At 69.0% G+C, this 19,012-nt stretch overlaps 1 protein-coding gene across 1 annotated transcript; it reads right to left on the bottom strand.

Annotated features, from left to right (window-relative positions):
• Positions 1 to 214: 214 nt before the first annotated feature.
• Positions 215 to 18,576, bottom strand: PPP1R13L (protein phosphatase 1 regulatory subunit 13 like). The gene is given in 17 exon segments (XM_080608452.1): positions 215 to 378; positions 1,527 to 1,726; positions 4,270 to 4,436; positions 5,190 to 5,323; positions 7,224 to 7,361; positions 8,450 to 8,569; positions 8,572 to 8,837; positions 8,840 to 8,914; positions 10,625 to 11,006; positions 11,684 to 11,751; positions 13,999 to 14,097; positions 15,858 to 15,906; positions 15,908 to 16,105; positions 16,107 to 16,256; positions 16,397 to 16,515; positions 16,626 to 16,681; positions 18,478 to 18,576. Coding segments are annotated over 16 exon segments (2,259 nt in total). The 5' UTR covers position 16,681; positions 18,478 to 18,576; the 3' UTR covers positions 215 to 339.
• Positions 18,577 to 19,012: the final 436 nt, after the last annotated feature.

The raw sequence follows: 19,012 nt of genomic DNA, 5'->3' as shown, positions 1-19,012 counted from the left end.
CGCCGCGCCTCCCCATTGGCCGCGCGGCCCGCCCGTCACGGAGGGGAGGGGAGGGCGGCAGGGGAGAGCAATCGAGCGCCGAGCAATCGAGCGAGCGCCGGGCAGTGCCCGCGCGGCCCCCCCCCACCCCCACGCGTGTCCGCGACCCCCACGCGTGTCGTCGTCCCGTCCCCCGTCCCCCCCCCCCGTGACGCAGAAGCAGCCACGCGGCGCGTCCCAGCTTTATCAGCTCTTTATTCCCGGCCCCACGTGGGGCGCCGCTGTCCCCCGTGGGGGGGTGGTCCCGGTCCCGCGTGGGGGCACCGTGGGTGCGGGGGGGGGGGGCGGCCCCCAGTCCCCTCACACCTTCTTGCGCTGCGGCCGCACCCTGGGGAAAAGCTGGGGGGGGGGGGGGGGGGGGCGGGGACCCACTCAGGACCACGCAGGGGCCCCCCCACGGCCCATGGGTGCTCCCCCGTGCCCCGTGGGTGTCGCCCCCCCCCCATCCCACGGGTGCTCCCCAGTCCCTGTAGACCCCCTCACCCCATCCTACAGGTGCCCCCCACTCCCACGGGTGCTCCCCCACACCCCATGGGTGCCCTCACCCCACCCCACGGGTGCTCCCCACACCCCAGGGGTGCCCCCCACACCCCACGGGTGCCCCCCTATAACCCAGGATTGCCCCCCGCTCCCATGGGTGCTCCCCCACCCCACCCCCTGGGTGCCCCCCACACCCCATGGGTGCCCCCACCCCACCCCCTGGGTGCCCCCCACACCCCAGGGGTGCTCCCCTATAACCCGTGGGTGCACCCACCCCACCCCATGGGTGCCCCCCTATAACCCGTGGGTGCTCCCCACTCCCAGGGGTGCCCCCCACCCCCATGGGTGCCCCCACCCCACCCCTTGGGTGCCCCCCACTCCCAGGGGTGACCCCCTATAACCCACGGGTGCCCCCCACCCCACTTGGGTGCCCCCACCCCACCCCCTGGGTGCCCCCCACTCCCACGGGTGCCCCCCACACCTTATGGGTGCCCCCACCCCACTCCCATGGGTGCCCCCCACTCCCATGGGTGCCCCCACCCCACCCCTTGGCTGCCCCCCACACCCTATGGGTGCCCCCACCCCACCCTATGGGTGCTCCCACCCCGTCCCACAGGTGCTCCCCACTCCCAGGGGTGCCCCCCTATAACCCAGGGTGCCCCCCACTCCCATGGGTGCCCCCTACACCCCAGGGGTGCCCCCCTATAACCCAGGGTGCCCCCCACTCCCATGGGTGCCCCCCACACCCCAGGGGTGCCCCCCTATAACCCAGGGTGCCCCCCACTCCCATGGGTGCCCCCTACACCCCAGGGGTGCCCCCCTATAACCCAGGGTGCCCCCCACTCCCATGGGTGCTCCCCACTCCCAGGGGTGCCCCCCTATAACCCAGGGTGCCCCCCACTCCCATGGGTGCTCCCCACTCCCAGGGGTGCCCCCCTATAACCCATGGGTGCCCCCCACCCCCTATGGGTGCCCCCCCCCCACTCCCACGGGTGCCCCCCGCTCACCCCGAAGTAGCAGCGGGGCACGAAGCCCTCCTGGCCCCGCAGGGCCGCCCACCACCACTCGTGCTCGCCGGGGGGCTGCCGCCGCAGCACGGTGACGGGGTCGCCCTCGCGGAAGCCCAGCTCGTCCCCCAGCGCCGCCGCGTAGTCCCACAGCGCGTACACCACCCCGCCGTGCCGCTGCCCCAGGCTCTGCTCCACCTCTGGGGACAGGGACACGCGTGGGGACACGCGTGGGGACGGGGGACGCGCGTGGGGACACGTGTGGGGACGGGGGACACGTGTGGGGTCACGTGTGCGGACAGGGGACACGTGTGGGGACACGTGTGGGGATAGGGGACACGCGTGGGGACACGTGTGGGGACGGGGACACACGTGGGGACACGCGTGGGGACATGTGTGGGGACGGGGACACCAGTGGGGATGGGGGACGCGCATGGGAACACGTGTGGGGACAGGGGACGCACGTGGGGTCACGTGTGGGGATGGGGGACACGCGTGGGGACACTGGTGGGGACGGGGGACGCACGTGGGGACACGTGTGGGGATAGGGGACACGTGTGGGGATGGGGGACACGCGTGGGGACACGTGTGGGGATAGGGGACATGCGTGGGGACACGCGTGGGGACGGGGGACACGTGTGGGGACGGGGGACGCGCGTGGGGACACGTGTGGGGATAGGGGACACGTGTGGGGACACGTGTGGGGACAGGGGACGCGCGTGGGGACACGTGTGGGGACGGGGGACACGTGTGGGGACGTGTGGGGACGGGGACGCGCGTGGGGACACGTGTGGGGAGGGGGGACACGCGTGGGGACACGTGTGGGGATGGGGGACACATGTGGGGATGGGGGACACGTGTGGGGACATGTGTGGGGATGGGGGACATGCATGGGGACACGTGTGGGGACAGGGGACGCACGTGGGGTCACGTGTGGGGATGGGGGACACGCGTGGGGACACCGGTGGGGACGGGGGACGCACGTGGGGACACGTGTGGGGATAGGGGACACGTGTGGGGATGGGGGACACGCGTGGGGACACGTGTGGGGAGAGGGGACGCGCGTGGGGACACGCGTGGGGACGGGGGACACGTGTGGGGACGGGGGACACGCGTGGGGACACGTGTGGGGACAGGGGACGCGCGTGGGGACATGTGTGGGGACGGGGGACACGTGTGGGGACACCGTTGGGGACGGGGGACGCACGTGGGGACACGTGTGGGGACGGGGACACACGTGGGGACACATGTGGGGACGGGGACGCGCGTGGGGACACGTGTGGGGACGGGGGACACACGTGGGGACACATGTGGGGACGGGGGACGCACGTGGGGACACGTGTGGGGATGGGGACGCGCGTGGGGACACATGTGGGGACGGGGACGCGCGTGGGGACACGTGTGGGGACGGGGGACACGCATGGGGACACCGGTGGGGACGGGGACACCAGTGGGGATGGGGGACGCACATGGGGACACGTGTGGGGACAGGGGACACACGTGGGGACACGTGTGGGGATGGGGGACGCGCATGGGGACACCGGTGGGGATGGGGACACGCGTGGGGACACCAGCGGGGACACTGGTGGGGACGGGGACGTGCATGGGGACACGTGTGGGGATGGGGACACACGTGGGGACACGTGTGGGGACAGGGGACACCAGTGGGGATGGGGGACGCGCATGGGGACACTGGTGGGGACGGGGGATGCGTGTGGGGACAGGGATACGCGTGGGGACACCGGTGGGGACGGGGACACGCGTCCCCCTGTCCCCATGCCCCACGTGTGTACCCCCACGTCCCTATTCCCAGCTGTCTCCACGTCTCCCCTATTCCCCCGTGTCCCCGTGTCCCCCCCGTGTCCCCCCACGTCCCCCTGTCCCCCCCCCACCGGTGAGGTAGCTGTGGCACTCAGCGAACCCTCTCAGTCCCCACGTCCCCATGTCCCCCCCGTGTCCCCATGTCCCCCCCCATGCCCCCCCCACATCCCCGTGTCCCTCCCATGTCCCCCTGTCCCCCCCCACCGGTGAGGTAGCTGTGGCACTCAGTGAACCCTCTTGGTCCCCCTGTCCCCCCGTGTCCCCCACGTCCCCACGTCCCCCCCATGTCCCCGTGTCCCCGTGTCCCCCCCCGTGTCCCCCCCTACCGGTGAGGTAGCTATGGCACTCGGTGTAGCCCTCGCGGTCCCCATGTCCCCCCCGTGTCCCCCTGTCCACCCATTTCCCCATGTCCCCGTGTCCCCCCGTGTCCCCGTGTCCCCGTGTCCCCATGTCCCCCCGTGTCCCCGTGTCCCCCCATGTCCCCATGTCCCCGTGTCCCCCCGTGTCCCCGTGTCCCCCCATGTCCCCGTGTCCCCCCGTGTCCCCGTGTCCCCCCATGTCCCCGTGTCCCCGTGTCCCCCCGTGTCCCCATGTCCCCCCCGTGTCCCCCTGTCCACCCATTTCCCCATGTCCCTGTGTCCCCCCGTGTCCCCGTGTCCCCCTCATGTCCCCATGTCCCCGTGTCCCCCCGTGTCCCCGTGTCCCCATGTCCCCCCGTGTCCCCCCTGTGTCCCCATGTGTCCCCGTGTCCCCCCATGTCCCCGTGTCCCCGTGTCCCCCCATGTCCCTGTGTCCCCGTGTCCCCCCCGTGTCCCCATGTCCCCCCGTGTCCCCGTTTCCCCCCATGTCCCCGTGTCCCCCCGTGTCCCCGTGTCCCCCCCGTGTCCCCATGCCCCCCCATGCCCCCGTGTCCCCCCCCTACCGGTGAGGTAGCTGTGGCACTCGGCGTAGCCCTCGCGGTACGGGTCGCACTTGTCCACGGCCAGGCAGCCGTCGCTGCTGGTGGTGGCGTAGACGGCGGCGCCGTGGCGCACCAGGGCCACGCAGATGGCCGTGTCGTTGCACGAGGCCGCGCAGTGCAGCGGGGTCCTGGGCGCGGGGGGGGGACACCGTGGGGTCCCCATCCCCTGGGGGGGGGGCCCGGTACCCTCGGGGGGGGTCCCCAGAACCCTCTGGGGCGGGGGGGGGTATCCACACCCTGGCCCCGTGGGGTCCCCGTCCCCATCTTCTCCGTGGCCCCGTGACCCCCCCCCCCCCCATCGCACCAGCTGTCCCCATAGGGCCCCCCCCCTTGTCCCTCTTCTGTCCCCATGGCCCCCCCATCCCACCAGTTGTCCCTATAGGGTGCCCCCTTTATCTCCCCCATCCCCATGCCCCCCCCCCCCCCACCAGCTGTCCCCATGGGGTCCCCCCTTGTTCCCCCCCCATCCCACCTCCTGTCCCTATAGGCCCCCCCCCTTTCCCCCCCCATCCCCACGCCCCCCCCATATCCCACCAGCTGCCCTATAGGGCCCCCCCTTCTCCCCCCCACCCCCATGGCCCCCCCATCCCACCTTCTGTCCCTATAGGCCCCCCCTTTCCCCCCCATCCCCATTCCCCCCTCCATATCCCACCACCCATCCTATAGGGCCCCCCCTTGTTCCCCCCCCATCCCACCTTCTGTCCCTATAGGCCCCCCCTTCCCCCCCCATCCCCATGCCCCCCCCATACCCCACCACCCATCCTACAGGGTCCCCCCTTTCGTCCCCCCATCCCACCTCCTGCCCCTCCAGAGTCCCCCCTTTGCCCCCCGTGCCCCCCCATCCCCGTGTCCCCCCCCCGTGCCCCCCCCCGTGCCCCCACCAGCCGTGGCTGTCGGGGGAGTTGACGTCGGCGCCGCAGGCGATGAGGAAGTCGACGATGGCGTAGTTGGCGCCGCAGATGGCGTTGTGCAGCGCCGTGATGCCCTCGTCGTTGGGCTGGCTGGGGTCGTTCAGCTGGGGACAGGCACGCGGTCCCCCCCGTGTCCCCCCCGTACCCCCCCGTGTCCCCCCATACCCCCTCGTGTCCCCCCCATGTCCCCCCCGTGTCCCCCCTCGTGTCCCCCCTTGTCCCCTCCATGCCCCCTCGTGCCCCCCCCCCCCGTACCCCCCGGTGCCCCCTCGTGTCCCCCTTGTGTCCCCTCCGTGCCCCCTCTTGTCTCCCCCATACCCCCCCGTGTCCCCCCCCGTGTCCCCCCCCGTGCCCCCTCCTGTCCCTCCCGTACCCCGCCATGTCCCCTCGTGTCCCCCCCGTCCCCTCATGTCCCCCCCGTGCCCCCTCGTGTCCCTCCCGTGCCCCCTCATGTCTCCCGTGTGCCCCTTCATGTCCCTCCCGTGTCCCCCTGTGCCCCCTCTTGTCCCCCCCGTACCCCCTTGTGTCCCCCCATGTCCCCCCCATCCCCTTGTGTCCCCCCCCATACCCCCTCGTGTCCCCCCATGTCCCCCCCATCCCCTTGTGTCCCCCCCATACCCCCTCGTGTACCCCCCGTGTCCCCCCGTGCCCCCTCGTGTCCCTCATGTCCCCCCCGTGCCCCTTCATGTCCCTCCCATGTCCCCCTGTGCCCCCTCTTGTCCCCCCCGTACCCCCTCATGTCCCCTCGTGTCCCTCCCGTGCCCCCTCGTGTCCCCCCCATGTCCCACCCGTACCCCCTCGTGTCCCCTTCGTGTCTCCCTTGTGCCCCTTCATGTCCCCCCCCATGTCCCCCCCCGCCCCTTGTCCCCTTCTCCGTGTCCCCTCCCTGGCCCCAGGACTCCCCGCCTCGTCCCCTCCTCTCCACGTCCCCTCCGTCCCCCATCCCCCGTCCCCTTTGTCCCCTCTGTCCCCCAGCCCTCGCCACCCCCCCCCTTCTTGTCCCCTCCTGTCACATCGCCTCTGTCCCCAAGCCCTCGACCCCCCTTGTCCCCATTCTCTTGTCCCCTTCGTCCCCCATCCCTTGTCCCCCCATCCCCTGCCCCCTCCTCTCCATGTCCCCTGTCCCCCATCCCTTGTCCCCTTTGTCCCTGTCCCCCGTCCCCTTTGTCCCCTCCATGTCCCCTGTGCCCCATCCCTTGTCCCCTCCGTCCCCAGTCTCATGTCCCCTCCTCTCCTTGTCCCCTTTGTCCTCTGTCCTGTCCCCTCCTCTCCCTGTCCCCTCTTCTCCATGTCCCATTCTCTCCATGTCCCCTTTGTCCCCATCCCATGTCCCCTCCGTCCCCCATCCCTTGTCCCCTCCTCTCCACGTCCCCTTCGTCCCCTGTCCCTTGTCCCCTCCGTCCCCGACCCCTTGTGCCCTGCTCTCCACGTCCCCTGTCCCCCATCCCATGTCCCCTGTGTCCCCAGCCCATGTCCCCTGTGCCCCCAGCCCCTGTCCCCTGTGTCCCCATCCCGTGTCCCCCTTGTCCCCCATCCCGTGTCCCCTGTCCCCCATCCCGTGTCCCCATGCCATGTCCCCATGCCATGTCCCCTGTGTCCCCATCCCACATCCCCCGTGTCCCCATCCCATGTCCCGTGTCCCCATGCCATGTCCCCACGTCCCCTGTCCCCCCAGCCCCTGTCCCCTGTCCCCTGTCCCCCAGCCCCTGTCCCCTGTCCCCCAGCCCACGTCCCCCGTGTCCCCATCCCGTCCCCTGTGTCCCCATGCCATGTCCCGTGTCCCCCATCCTGTGTCCCTGTCCCCACCCCATGTCCCGTCCCCTAGCCCATGTCCCCTGTCCCCCATCCCGTGTCCCCTGTCCCCCAGCCCACGTCCCCTGTGTCCCCAACCCCTGTCCCGTGTCCCCATCCCCTGTCCCCTGACCCCATCCCACATCCCCCATGTCCCCATCCCATATCCGCAGCCCATGTCCCCCGTGTCCCCCTCCCGTGTCCCCGTGTCACCTCGGCCACCGCCTGCTGCACCACGTCCAGCTCCCCGGTGAGCGCAGCGTCCAGCAGCAGCACCAGGGGGTTGAGGCGCACGCGGGCCCCGGGGCGCCTGCGGGGGGAGGACGCCGAGCGCAGGGCCGAGCGCAGCTCCTGGGGGGGGGGGGGGGGGCACCCATGGGTGGGGGGGGGGGACACACCCAGGGGCTGGGGGCGCTGCCCGAGGAGGTTGGGGACGGCCGGCAGCGTGTGGCACCCAGGGGACCTGGGGGGGGGGCAGCTGGGGCACCCATCCTGGCACCCAGGGGGTCTTGGGGAGGGGGGGGGGGACACCCTAAATAAGGGGGGGGGGCTCCCAGGGACCCCAGGAAAGGGGGGGGGGGGGCACCCTAAGGGGGGGGGCTCCAAGGGACCTCAGTGGGGGACAGGACTCTGGTAGGGGGGGACGGGACCCCAGTGGGGCGTTGGGGGGGGCTCTAAGGGACCCCATAGAAGGGGGGGGACACCCTAAAGAGGGGGGGCTCCAAGGGACCCCATAGAAGGGGGGGGGGGCTCCAGGGACCCCAGGAAAGGGGGGGGGACACCCTAAGGAAGGGAGGGGGGCTCCCAGGGACCCCAGGGAAGGGGGGGGGGACACCCTAAAGAAGGGGGGGAGCTCCCAGGGACCCCAGGAAAGGGGGGGGGGGGACACCCTAAGGAAGGGGGGGGGGCTCCAAGGGATCCCGGAGGGGGTGGGACACCCTAAATAAGGGGGGGGGGCTCCAGGGGACCCCAGGAAAGGGGGGGGGGGCATCCTAAGGGGGGGGGGCTCCAAGGGACCTCAGTGGGGGACAGGACTCTGGTGGGGGGGGGATGGGACCCCGGTGGGGCGTTGGGGGGGGCTCTAAGGGACCCCATAGAAGGGGGGGGACACCCTAAAGAGGGGGGGCTCCAAGGGACCCCATAGAAGGGGGGGGGGCTCCAGGGACCCCAGGAAAGGGGGGGGGACACACCCTAAAGAAGGGGGGGGGCTCCCAGGGACCCCAAGGAAGGGAGGGGGGGGCACCCTAAGGAACAGGGGGGCTCCAGGGACCCCAGGAAAGGGGGGGGGGCACCCTAAGGAACGGGGGGGGCTCCAGGGACCCCAGGACGGGGGGGGGGGACACCCTAAGGAACGGGGGGGCTCCAGGGACCGCAGGAAAGTGGGGGGGGGGGGGGGGACACCCTAAATAAGGGGGGGGGGCACCAAGGGGCTCACTCACCGGGGCGGGCAGGGGGCTGGCGGGAGGCTCCGGCGGGGGGCTGCGGGGGGGTTCGGCCTCGTCGTTCGGGACCTGGGGGGGCTCGGGGTCCCCGGGGTTCTCTTCGCGGCGGGGGGGGCCGGTTGCAGCAGGCGGGTGATGAGCTGCTGGTACTGGCGGGTGCGGGTGGGGGGCGGCAGGGCCCCCCCCGGGCACTGCTCCATGGAGCCGCGGCGTTTGAGGGGTCGCGGCATCTGGGCCAGGACCCGGGCGACCTCCTGGAATTCGGGGTCCGCCCGCGCCTCGGGGGGCAGCAGGGGCTGCAGGCGGGTGGGGCTGAGGGGTCGCAAGGGGGGGTCGGCTTCCGAAGGGGCCCCCCCCCCCCAGCCCCAACCCCCCCAACCCCCCCAAACAGCTGCTCCAGCTCCGCTTCGGGTTGCTCGGGATCGGCGGCCCCGGGATCGGGGGGAGACGGGCGGCAGGGAGCTGTTGGGGGGGGGGGAATGGGGGGAAAGGGGGGGGGAAAAAGGGGGGGGGAAAAAGGGGGACCCCCCCCCGGCCCCATAAGGGTCAGGATGCTGCAGGCCCGCAGAACGGCCCCAAAATCCCGGAATCTCAAACGTGGTTTTTGGGGGTCCCACCCTAAACCGTGGTGGAGCCTCGCAGAACCCCCCCGCCCCCCCCCCCAAAAAATCCTAAATTTCAAAGCTTTGGAGCACTGCAGCCCCCCCCCCCCAAAACAAAAGGCACCTTATCACACTGGGATCCCCCCCCCCAAAATCCCCCATATCACGCTGGGACCCCATAGACCCCTCCCCAATACCCCACACCCATCACAATGACCCCCCCCCAGCCCCCCCAAAACCCCAAATCCACCGCCCTAAAGCCCCCAGCCCCCCCAAACCCCCCCCATCCACCACACTGAAGCCCCCCAGCCCCCCCAAAACCCCCCCAACCATCCCATTGAAGCCCCCCCAAACCCCAAATCCGCCACATTGAAGCCTTCCAATCCCCCCAAAACCCCACATCCACCACCCTAAAGCCCCCAGCCCCCCCAAACCCACCACACTGAAGCCCCCAGCCCCCCAAAACCCCCCCATCCATCCCATTGAAGCCCCCCAAAACCCCCCCATCCACCACACTGAAGCCCCCAGGACCCCCCCAAAACCCCAAATCCACCGCCCTAAAGCCCCCAGCCCCCCCAAAACCCCCCATCCACCACACTGAAGCCCCCAGGACCCCCCCAAAAACCCCAAATCCACCACACTTAAGCCCCCCAGACCCCCCCCCAAAACCCCAAATTCACCACCCTAAAGCCCCCAGCCCCCCCAAACCCCAAATCCACCACACTGAAGCCCCCAGACCCCCCAAAACCCCCCCATCCATCCCACTGAAGCCCCCCCAAACCCCAAATCCACCACATTGAAGCCCCCCAATCTCCCCCAAAACCCCAAATCCACCACCCTAAAGCCCCCAGCCCCCCCAAACGCCCCAACCATCCCATTGAAGCCCCCCCAAACCCCAAATCCACCACATTGAAGCCCCCCAGCCCCCCCAAAACCCCAAATCCACCACCCTAAAGCCCCCAGCCCCCCCAAACCCCCCCATCCACCACACTGAAGCCCCCAAAACCCCCCCATCCACCACACTAAAGCCCCCAGCCCCCCCCAAACCCCAAATTCACCACACTGAACCCCCCCAGCCCCCCCAAACCGCCCCATCCACCACACTGAAGCCCCCAGCGCCCCCAAAACCCCCCCAACCATCCCATTGAAGCCCCCCCAAAACCCCAAATCCACCACCCTAAAGCCCCCAGCCCCCCCAAAACCCCCCCACCCATCCCATTGAACCCCCCAAACCCCCCCCCATCCATCACACCAAAGCCCCCAGGACCCCCCCCAAAACCCCAAATCCACCACACTGAAGCCCCCCAGCCCCCCAAAACCCCCCATCCATCCCATTGAAGCCCCCCAAACCCCAAATCCACCACACTGAACCCCCCCAGCCCCCCAAAAACCCCAAATCCACCACACTGAAGCCCCCCAACCCCCCCCAAAACCCCAAATCCACCACCCTAAAGCCCCCAGCCCCCCCAACCCCCCCCCCAAAACCCCAAATCCAACACACTGAAGCCCCCCAGCCCCCCCCAACCCCCCCCCCCACCCCCAACCCGCAGCCCCCCCGCGGGTCGCTCACCTTCACCCCCCGCCAGCGCCGGGGGGGTCGGGGGGGCCGGGGGCAGCGGGGGCTGCTTTTGGGGGGAACGGGGGAAGGCGAGGGGGGCGAGGGGCAGCCCCCGGGGGCCGCCGCCGCCGCCAACCCCCCCCCCGCCTTGTTCCCAAAAAGCGTTTTGCAGCTTGAAGATCATGGAGAGGGGCAGGGGCTTGTGGCGGGGGGGGCGGCCGCCCGGGGGGGGCACGGGGATGCGGGACGCGGGCTGCTGGGAGAAGGGCCAGGAGCGGGGCAGGACCCCCGAGCGCCTGTAGGGTCCCTCGCCCCCCCCCCGGCGCTCGCCCGCCAGGGGGGACACCTTGTAGTTGCGGGGCAGCGTGGCGCTGTGCCCCCCGAAGGGTCCGTCCTGTTGGGGGGGGCAGGGGGGGATTAAAGGGTGTTTGGAGGTCCCCCCCATACCGCGCTGGAGCCTCGCGGACAGACCCCCCCCCCGCAAAAAAAAAAAAAGCCCTAAATTTTAATGCTTTGGAGCACTGCAGACCCCCCCCCCCCCCAAAAAGGCCCCTTATCGCGCAGGGACCCCCCCCAAAATCCCCCATATCACATAAGGACACCCCCCCAAAAATCCCCCATATCATGCTGGGACCCCCCCCCCCCAAAATCCCCCATATCACATAGGGACACCCCCCAAAAATCCCCCATATCATGCTGGGACACCCCCCCCCCCAAAATCCCCCATATCACGCTGGGACCCCACAGACCCCTCCCCAATACCCGAGACCCACCACATTGAAGCCCCCCCCCAGACCCCCCCAAAACCCCAAATCCACCACACTGAAGCCCCCCCAGCCCCCCCCCAAAATCCCCCATCCACCACACTGAAGCCCCCCCAGACCCCCCCAAAGCCCCCCACCCACCACACTAAAGCTCCCCCAGACCCCCCCAAAACCCCAAATCCACCACAATAAAGCCCCCCAAACCCCCCCAAAACCCCCCACTGGGGGGGGGGGAGCTGAGCCCCCCCGGGATGGGGACGAGGGGGGGTGGTGTTGTGTGTGTCCCCCCCCCCCACCCCGTGCTTACCTTGCCCCCCCCGTCCAAGCTGGACTCGCGCCAGGGCACCAGCCCCAGGCGCTGCCCCTCGCTGCTGCCTGCGGGGGGGGCACAACAGAGCTCAGTAATGGGGGGGGGGAGGGCTTCAGAACCCCCCCCCCCAAAACCTCCAACCCCCCCCCCCAGCAGCCAAAGCAGCAGCCCCAAAGCCCAAGGGGGTGCCCCCATAGCAGCCCTTGGGTGTGTGCCCCCCCCACCCCCCCCCAATTCCCATTCGTGCTGGAAGCTCCCCCCAAAACGCGCCCCCCCCCCCCCCCGGAACCTCCCCAAATTCCCCTTGAACACCCCCTAAGTGCCCCCAAAGAGCCCCTAAACGTCCCCAAACGCCCCCCAAGACACCCCCCCTAAGCGCCCCCAACCCCCCCAATATACCTAAACACCCCCTAAACGTGTCCAACCCCCCCCAAACACCCCCAAACCCCCCCCAAAGGTCTCCCAGCACCCCCTAAAGGACCCCAAACCACCCCTAAGGGTCCCCAACCCCCCCAAACCCCCCCAAACATCCCTCCACCCCCCAAAACATCCCCAAACTGCCCCCCCGAACCACCCCAAACCACCCCATAAGGGTCCCCCTACCCCCCCAAAACCACCCCCTAAATACTCCCAAACATCCCTAAATTGCCCCTAAACCTCCCCAACCCACCCCAAATCCCCTCTAAACGTACCCAAAACCTCCCTATATAACCCAAATGCCGCCAACCCCCCTAAAACTGCCCTAAACATACCTGAATACCCCACATATAACCCCAAATACCCCACATATAACCCCAAATACCCCCCGTATAACCCCAAATACCCCCCGTATAACCCCAAATACCCCCCGTATAACCCCAAATACTCCCAATCTTTCTAAAATCCCCCCCAAACATACCCAAATCCCCTCTATATAACCCCAAACGCCCCCTACAGCCCCCAGCCCCCCCCCCAAATCCCCCCTAAATAACCCCAAACACCCCAACCCCCCCTAAACCCCCCCCCAAATAACCCCAAACACCCCCAGCCCCCCTAAACCTCCCCCAAACCCACCCAAAAAAAAACCCTAAATAACCCCAAACGCCCCCTAACCCACCCTTAAAATACCCAAATCCCCCCTCTATAACCCCAAACGCCCCCTACAGACCCCAGCCCCCCCGAATCCCCCCTAAATAACCCCAAATGCCCCCTAACCCCCCTAAACATACCCAAATCCCCTCTAAACAACCCCAAACACCCCCAACCCCCCCAAACACACCCCCAAAAAAACCTAAATAACCTCAAACACCCCCTAAATCCCCCAAACATACCCAAATCCCCCCTATATAATCCCAAGCACCCCCCAAACACCCCCAGCCCCCCCAAATCCCCCCTAAATAACCCCAAACGCCCCCAGCCCCCCCCAAATAACCCCAAACGCCCCCAACCCCCCCAACCCCCCCCAAAACCCACCCCCAAAAAAACCCCTAAATAACCCCAAACGCCCCCTAACCCCCCCCTAAACATACCCAAATCCCCCCGATATAACCCCAAGCGCCCCCCAAACACCCCCAACCCCCCCCAATAACCCCAAACGCCCCCAGCCCCCCCAAAACCCCCCAAACACCCCCCATAAAAACCCTAAATAACCTCAAACACCCCCTAAAACCCCCCCAAACATACCCAAATCCCCCCGATATAACCCCAAACGCCCCCTGCAGCCCCCAGCCCCCCCCAAATCCCCCCTAAATAACCCCAAACGCCCCCTAACCCCCCCCAAACATACCCAAATCCCCTCTAAATAACCCCAAACGCCCCCAACCCCCCCCCAACACACCCAAAAAAACCCTAAATAACCTCAAACACCCCCTAAATCCCCCAAACATACCCAAATCCCCCCTATATAATCCCAAGCACCCCCCAAACACCCCCAGCCCCCCCAAATCCCCCCTAAATAACCCCAAACGCCCCCAGCCCCCCCCAAATAACCCCAAACGCCCCCAACCCCCCCAACCCCCCCCAAACCCACCCCAAAAAAAAAAACCCTAAATAACCCCAAACGCCCCCTAACCCCCCCCAAACATACCCAAATCCCCCTGATATAACCCCAAGCGCCCCCCAAACACCCCCAACCCCCCCCAAATAACCCCAAATGCCCCCAGCCCCCCAACCCCCCCCAAATCCACCCCAAAAAAACCCTAAATAACCCCAAACGCCCCCTAAACCCCCCCCAAACATACCCAAATCCCCCCGATATAACCCCAAACGCCCCCTACAGCCCCCAGCCCCCCCCCCCAAATCCCCCCCCGCCCCCCCCGGCGCCCCCCCCTCACGTTCGTAGCCCCCCGAGCCGGGCGCTTTCTTCTCGTAGGCCACGTCGAGGTCGGACTCGTTCCAGCTCTTTTGGGGCCGCCGCTTGATCACGAGGTCATCTGGGGGGGGGGGGGGACGGGGGGGGGACACAGGGACAGAGTGGCCCCCCCGGCACAGCCGCGCCCCCCCCCCCTCATATTGGGGTGCAGTGAGAATTGGGGCGGGGGTCCCAGGAATTGGGGGCCGTAAGGGGGAGGCAGCGCCCTGGCGGGGAGACACCCCAAAAGGAATCGGGACCCCCCCCCAAATGGGACAGGGGCACCCTGGGAGGCATTGAGGGGCCCCCCCCTCCAATTTGGGGACCCCCTCCCAATTTGGGGACCCCCCCCCAATATGGGGACCCCCCCCCAATATGGGGACCCCCCCCAATATGGGGGTCCTCCCCACCATATGGGAACCCCCCCGGTATGGGGACCCCTTCCCATAATATGGGAATCCCCCTTCCCCAAAATATGGGACCCCCCCCCAATGATATGGGGACCCCCCCCCCCCCAAAATGGAGACCCCTCCCCATGATATGGGACCGCCCCCCCCAATATGGAGACCCCCCCAATAATATGGGAACCCCCCCCAATATAGGGACCCCTCCCCACCATATGGGACCCCCCCCCAAAATATGGGAACCCCTTCCTGATGATATTGGGACCCCCCCGGTATGGGAACCTCCCCCCCCAATATGAAGACCCCCCCCCCCCGATATAGGGACCTCCCCCACAATATGGGACCCCCCCCCCCCCCCGATGTGGGAAACCCCCCCCCAAAATATGGGGACCCCTCCCCATGATATGAGGGCCCCCCCCGATATGGGAACCCCCCCATATATAGGGCCCCCCGCATTATATATAAGCCCCCCCCCCCACATATAGGGCCACCACTCCCATATATACGCCGCCCCCCCATATATAGGGCCACCCCCCCCATATATAGGCCCCCCCCCCACATATATAGGGCCGCCCCCCCCATGTATAGGCCCCCCCAATATATAAGGCGCCCCCCCCCATATAGGGCCCCCCGACGTATATAGGCCCCCCCCATCATATATAGGGCCGCCTCCCCACATATAGGGCCCTCCCCCTGTATATAGGGCCCCCCCCCTAAATAGGGCCGCCCCCCCATATATAGGGCCCCCCCATATATAGGGCCGCCCCCCCATATATAGCCCCCCCCAACATATAGGGCTGCCCCCCCACATATAGGACCCCTCCCCCGTATATATACCCCCCCCCCCGTATATAGGGCCACCCCCCCCATATATAGAGCCGCCCCCATTATATATAGGGCCGCCCCCCCCAACATATAGGGCTGCCCCCCCACATATAGGACCCCTCCCCCGTATATAGCCCCCCCCCCGTATATAGGGCCCCCTCATTATATATAGGGCCGCCCCCCCATATATAGCCCCCCCCAACATATAGGGCTGCCCCCACACATATAGGACCCCTCCCCTGTGTATATACCCCCCCCGTATATAGGGCCGCCCCCCCATATATAGGGCCCCCCCATTATATATAGGGCCCCCCCCATATATAGGGCCGCCCCCCCATATATAGCCCCCCCCAACATATAGGGCTGCCCCCCCACATATAGGACCCCTCCTCTGTATATAGGCCCCCCCCCCCATATATAGAGCCGCCCCCATTATATATAAGGCCCCCCCCATATATAGGGCCGCCCCCCCATATATAGCCCCCCCCAACATATAGGGCTGCCCCCCCACATATAGGACCCCTCCCCTGTATATAGGCCCCCCCCCCCGTATATAGGGCCACCCCCCCGTATATAGGGCCACCCCCATTATATATAGGGCCCCCCCCCTTACCCTGCGCCCGGTAGGAGGGGTACAGCCCGTGCAGCTCGTAGGGCGGGGGGGGCGGGGGGCCGGGGCGAGGGCGCCCGCTCGGGGAAGAAGACCTGGCCCCCCCCCGCCGCCGCCCCCCCCTCGGCTTGCCGGGGGGAGCCCCCCAGCCCCAAAAAGTCGTAGGGGCGCTCGGTGCCCCCCCCGGTCCATAAAGGCCTCGGGGAGGGGGCCCGGCCCCCCCCGGGGCTGGGTAACGCCAGCACCCTTGGGCCGGGGCGAGGGGGCTCGCTCCTCGGCGGGGGGGGCACGGCCCGGGGGGGGCCGGGGGGACGCGGGGCGCCCCAGGGGGTCCCCCCCCCACAGCTCGGGGCCCCCCCCCAGCGAAAAGCTGCTGCGGGGGGGGCGGCCGCCCAGCGGCTCCTGCAGGGGAAGAAGAGCGCGGTGGGCAAGGGGGGTTGGGGGGGGGGGTCCCAACGCCCCCCCCCCCCCGTTATTAACGGAAAGGGGGGGGGTCCCCAACGCCCCCCCCCAATATTTTGTGCCCCCCCCTCCAGGCTTACTTTGGGGGGGCCGGGGCCGTCGGTCCAGAGGGACTCGAGCTGCCGGGAGAGCTCGTCCACCTTGGCCACCGCCGTGTCCAGCTCCACTTGCTTCAGGTCCATGTGCTGCATGGCCAGCGCTGTGGGGGGGGGGGCACCCCAAAAAAAAATTGGGGGGGGGGCTCACAGTGTCCCCCCCCTTCCTAAAACGCCCCCCCCCTCTTTTCAACCCCCCCCCCCCCCAGCTCACATTGGAAGGTGAGATCCAGCAGGTCCTGCGCGCTGCTCAGCCGCTCGCTCGCCATCCTGGAAGGATTTTGGGGCGGGGGGGGGGGGTTAGAAAAAAAAAAAAGGGGGGGGGGGGGGGCTGTAGGGTGTGTTTTGTGCCCCCCCCCCATCCCAATCCCCCCCCCCGGGCCGGGGCGGGCCGTGCCCCGCCGCCCCCGCGCCGCCCGGGACGTGTCGGGGCCGGCCGTGGGGGAGCACAATAATAATTACCGGTAATTAACGCGGCACCGCCCGCCCCCCCCCCCCCCCCGGCGTGGGGCTGGGACCTGGGAGCCGCCTGGGGGGCTGCCCCCCCCCCCCCCAAAAAAAAACAGCCCCCCCCCAGCACCCAAGGGTGCCCCCCGCTTTCTCCCAGCACCCCCGAAAATAAAGGTGGGGGCCCGCGGGTGGCCGTGTCCCCCCCCCCCCCCGAATTGGCCACGGAGCACCCATGGGTGCCCCCCAGCTTTCCCCCAGTGACCCCAAACCAAAGCTGGGGCCCCACAGGTCCCCCCCCCCAAAAAAAAACGGAGCCCGAGCACCCATGGGTGCCCCCCAACTTTCTCCCAGCACCCCAACGTCGAAGTGGGTGCCCCCCCCCAAAAATCCAGACCCCAAACAACCCCGGGGTGCACCCCAACATCCCTAAAAACACCCCTGGGACCCAACAGGTGCCCCCCCCCCGCACCCCAAACCCAACCCCGAGCACCCATGGGTGCCCCCAACTTTCTCCCAGCACCCCAATGTCAACATGGGTCCCCCCCCCCTCAAAAAAAGACCCCAAACATCCCCAGGGAGCCCCCAAACTTCCCCCAGCAACCCCAAAACCACCCCTGGAAGCCCCCAGGTGCCCCCTCACGCACCCAAACCTGGCCCCTGAGCACCCATGGGTGCCCCCCCAACTTTCTCCCAGCACCCCCACGTCAACGTGGGTGCCCCCCCCAAAAAAACAGCCTCCAAACACCCCCGGGGGAGCCCCCAAACTCCCCCCAGCACCCCCAAACCCACCCCTGGGATCCCATAGGAGTCCCCCCCAAGCACCCAAAACCAGACCCCGAGCACCCATGGGTTCCCCCCAACTTTCTCCCAGCACCCCCATGTTGAAGCAGGGCACCCATGGGTGCCCCCCCCCCAAAACCCAGCCCCCAAACACCCCCAGGGAGCCCCCAGAGTCCCCCCTGCACCCCCAACCCCCCCCGGGAACCCCTGGATGCCCCCCACACACACTTCAAACCAGACCCCAAGCACCCATGGGTGCCCCCCAACTTTCTCCCAGCACCCCAACGTCAACGTGGGTGCGCCCCCCCAAAAAAAACAGACCCCAAACTCCCCCCAGCACCCCCAAACCCACTCCTGGGACCCCCCATGTGCCCCCCCCCCGCACCCAAACCTGGCCCCCGAGCACCCATGGGTGCCCCCCAACTTTTTCCCAGCACCCCAACGTCAACGTGGGTGCCCCCCCCTAAAACCCAGCCCCCAAACCCCCCCGGGGAGCCCCCAGACTCCCCCCAGCACCCCCAAACCCACCCCTGGGACCCCCCATGTGCCCCACCCCGCACCCAAACCAGGCCCCCGAGCACCCGTGGGTGCCCCCCAACTTTCTCCCAGCACCCCCATATGGCAGCAGGGCACCCATAGGTGCCCCCCCCCAAAAAAACAGCCCCCAAACACCCCCGGGGAGCCCCCGACCCCCCCCCAGGCCCCCCCAAACCCACCCCCGGGACCCCACGGGCGCCCCCCCGCGGCACCCAACCCCCCCCCCCGCCTCGCACCCACGGGTGCCCCCCCCCACCTCACGACCCCGTACCCCCGGTTCCCCGGGGCCCCCCCGGTACCTGCCCGGTGTCCGCCGCCGGTGCCGCCCCCACGCCCAATTCCACAGCGCTGGGTCACGCGTGGGGGGGGGGGGGGGGGGGGGGGGGCGGCCCCGCCCTGGGCCCCGCCGGGACCTGCACCGCGGGGAGGGGCCGGGTGGGGGCCCTCCCCCCCCCTCCCGGTGACCCCCCCCCCCCCCCCCGGTTCCGCCCCCCCCCCCCCGGTTCCGCCCCCCCCTCCCGGTGCCGCCCCCCCCTCACCTGTGCCCCCCCCCCCCCACCTGTGGCGTTGCCGGGGGGGCCCCAAAGGGGGACGGACCGCGGGACCCGTTGGGGGGGGAGGGTCCGGGGGGGGACAGTGGGAGGGGGCCGAGGGTTCCGGGCCCCGCGGGTTCCGGGAGGGAGGGGGGGGGGTGTGTGGGAATGTGTGTGCTGCGCCTTTAAGAGCGAGGCCACGCCCCCTTTTGGGGAGGGGCGGGGGTGAGGGCACGCCCAGTGGGCGGGGCAGGAGGGGGGCGGGCGCGGCCATTGGTTGTGGTGAGGGGAGGGGGCGGGG

Source organism: Anser brachyrhynchus (genome assembly GCF_964034855.1).
Source record: "Anser brachyrhynchus genome assembly, contig: SCAFFOLD_305, whole genome shotgun sequence".
NCBI classification, from domain to species: Eukaryota; Metazoa; Chordata; class Aves; order Anseriformes; family Anatidae; genus Anser; species Anser brachyrhynchus.
Note: the sequence above shows the minus strand (reverse complement) of the source record. Positions and strands in the feature narration are given on the sequence as shown.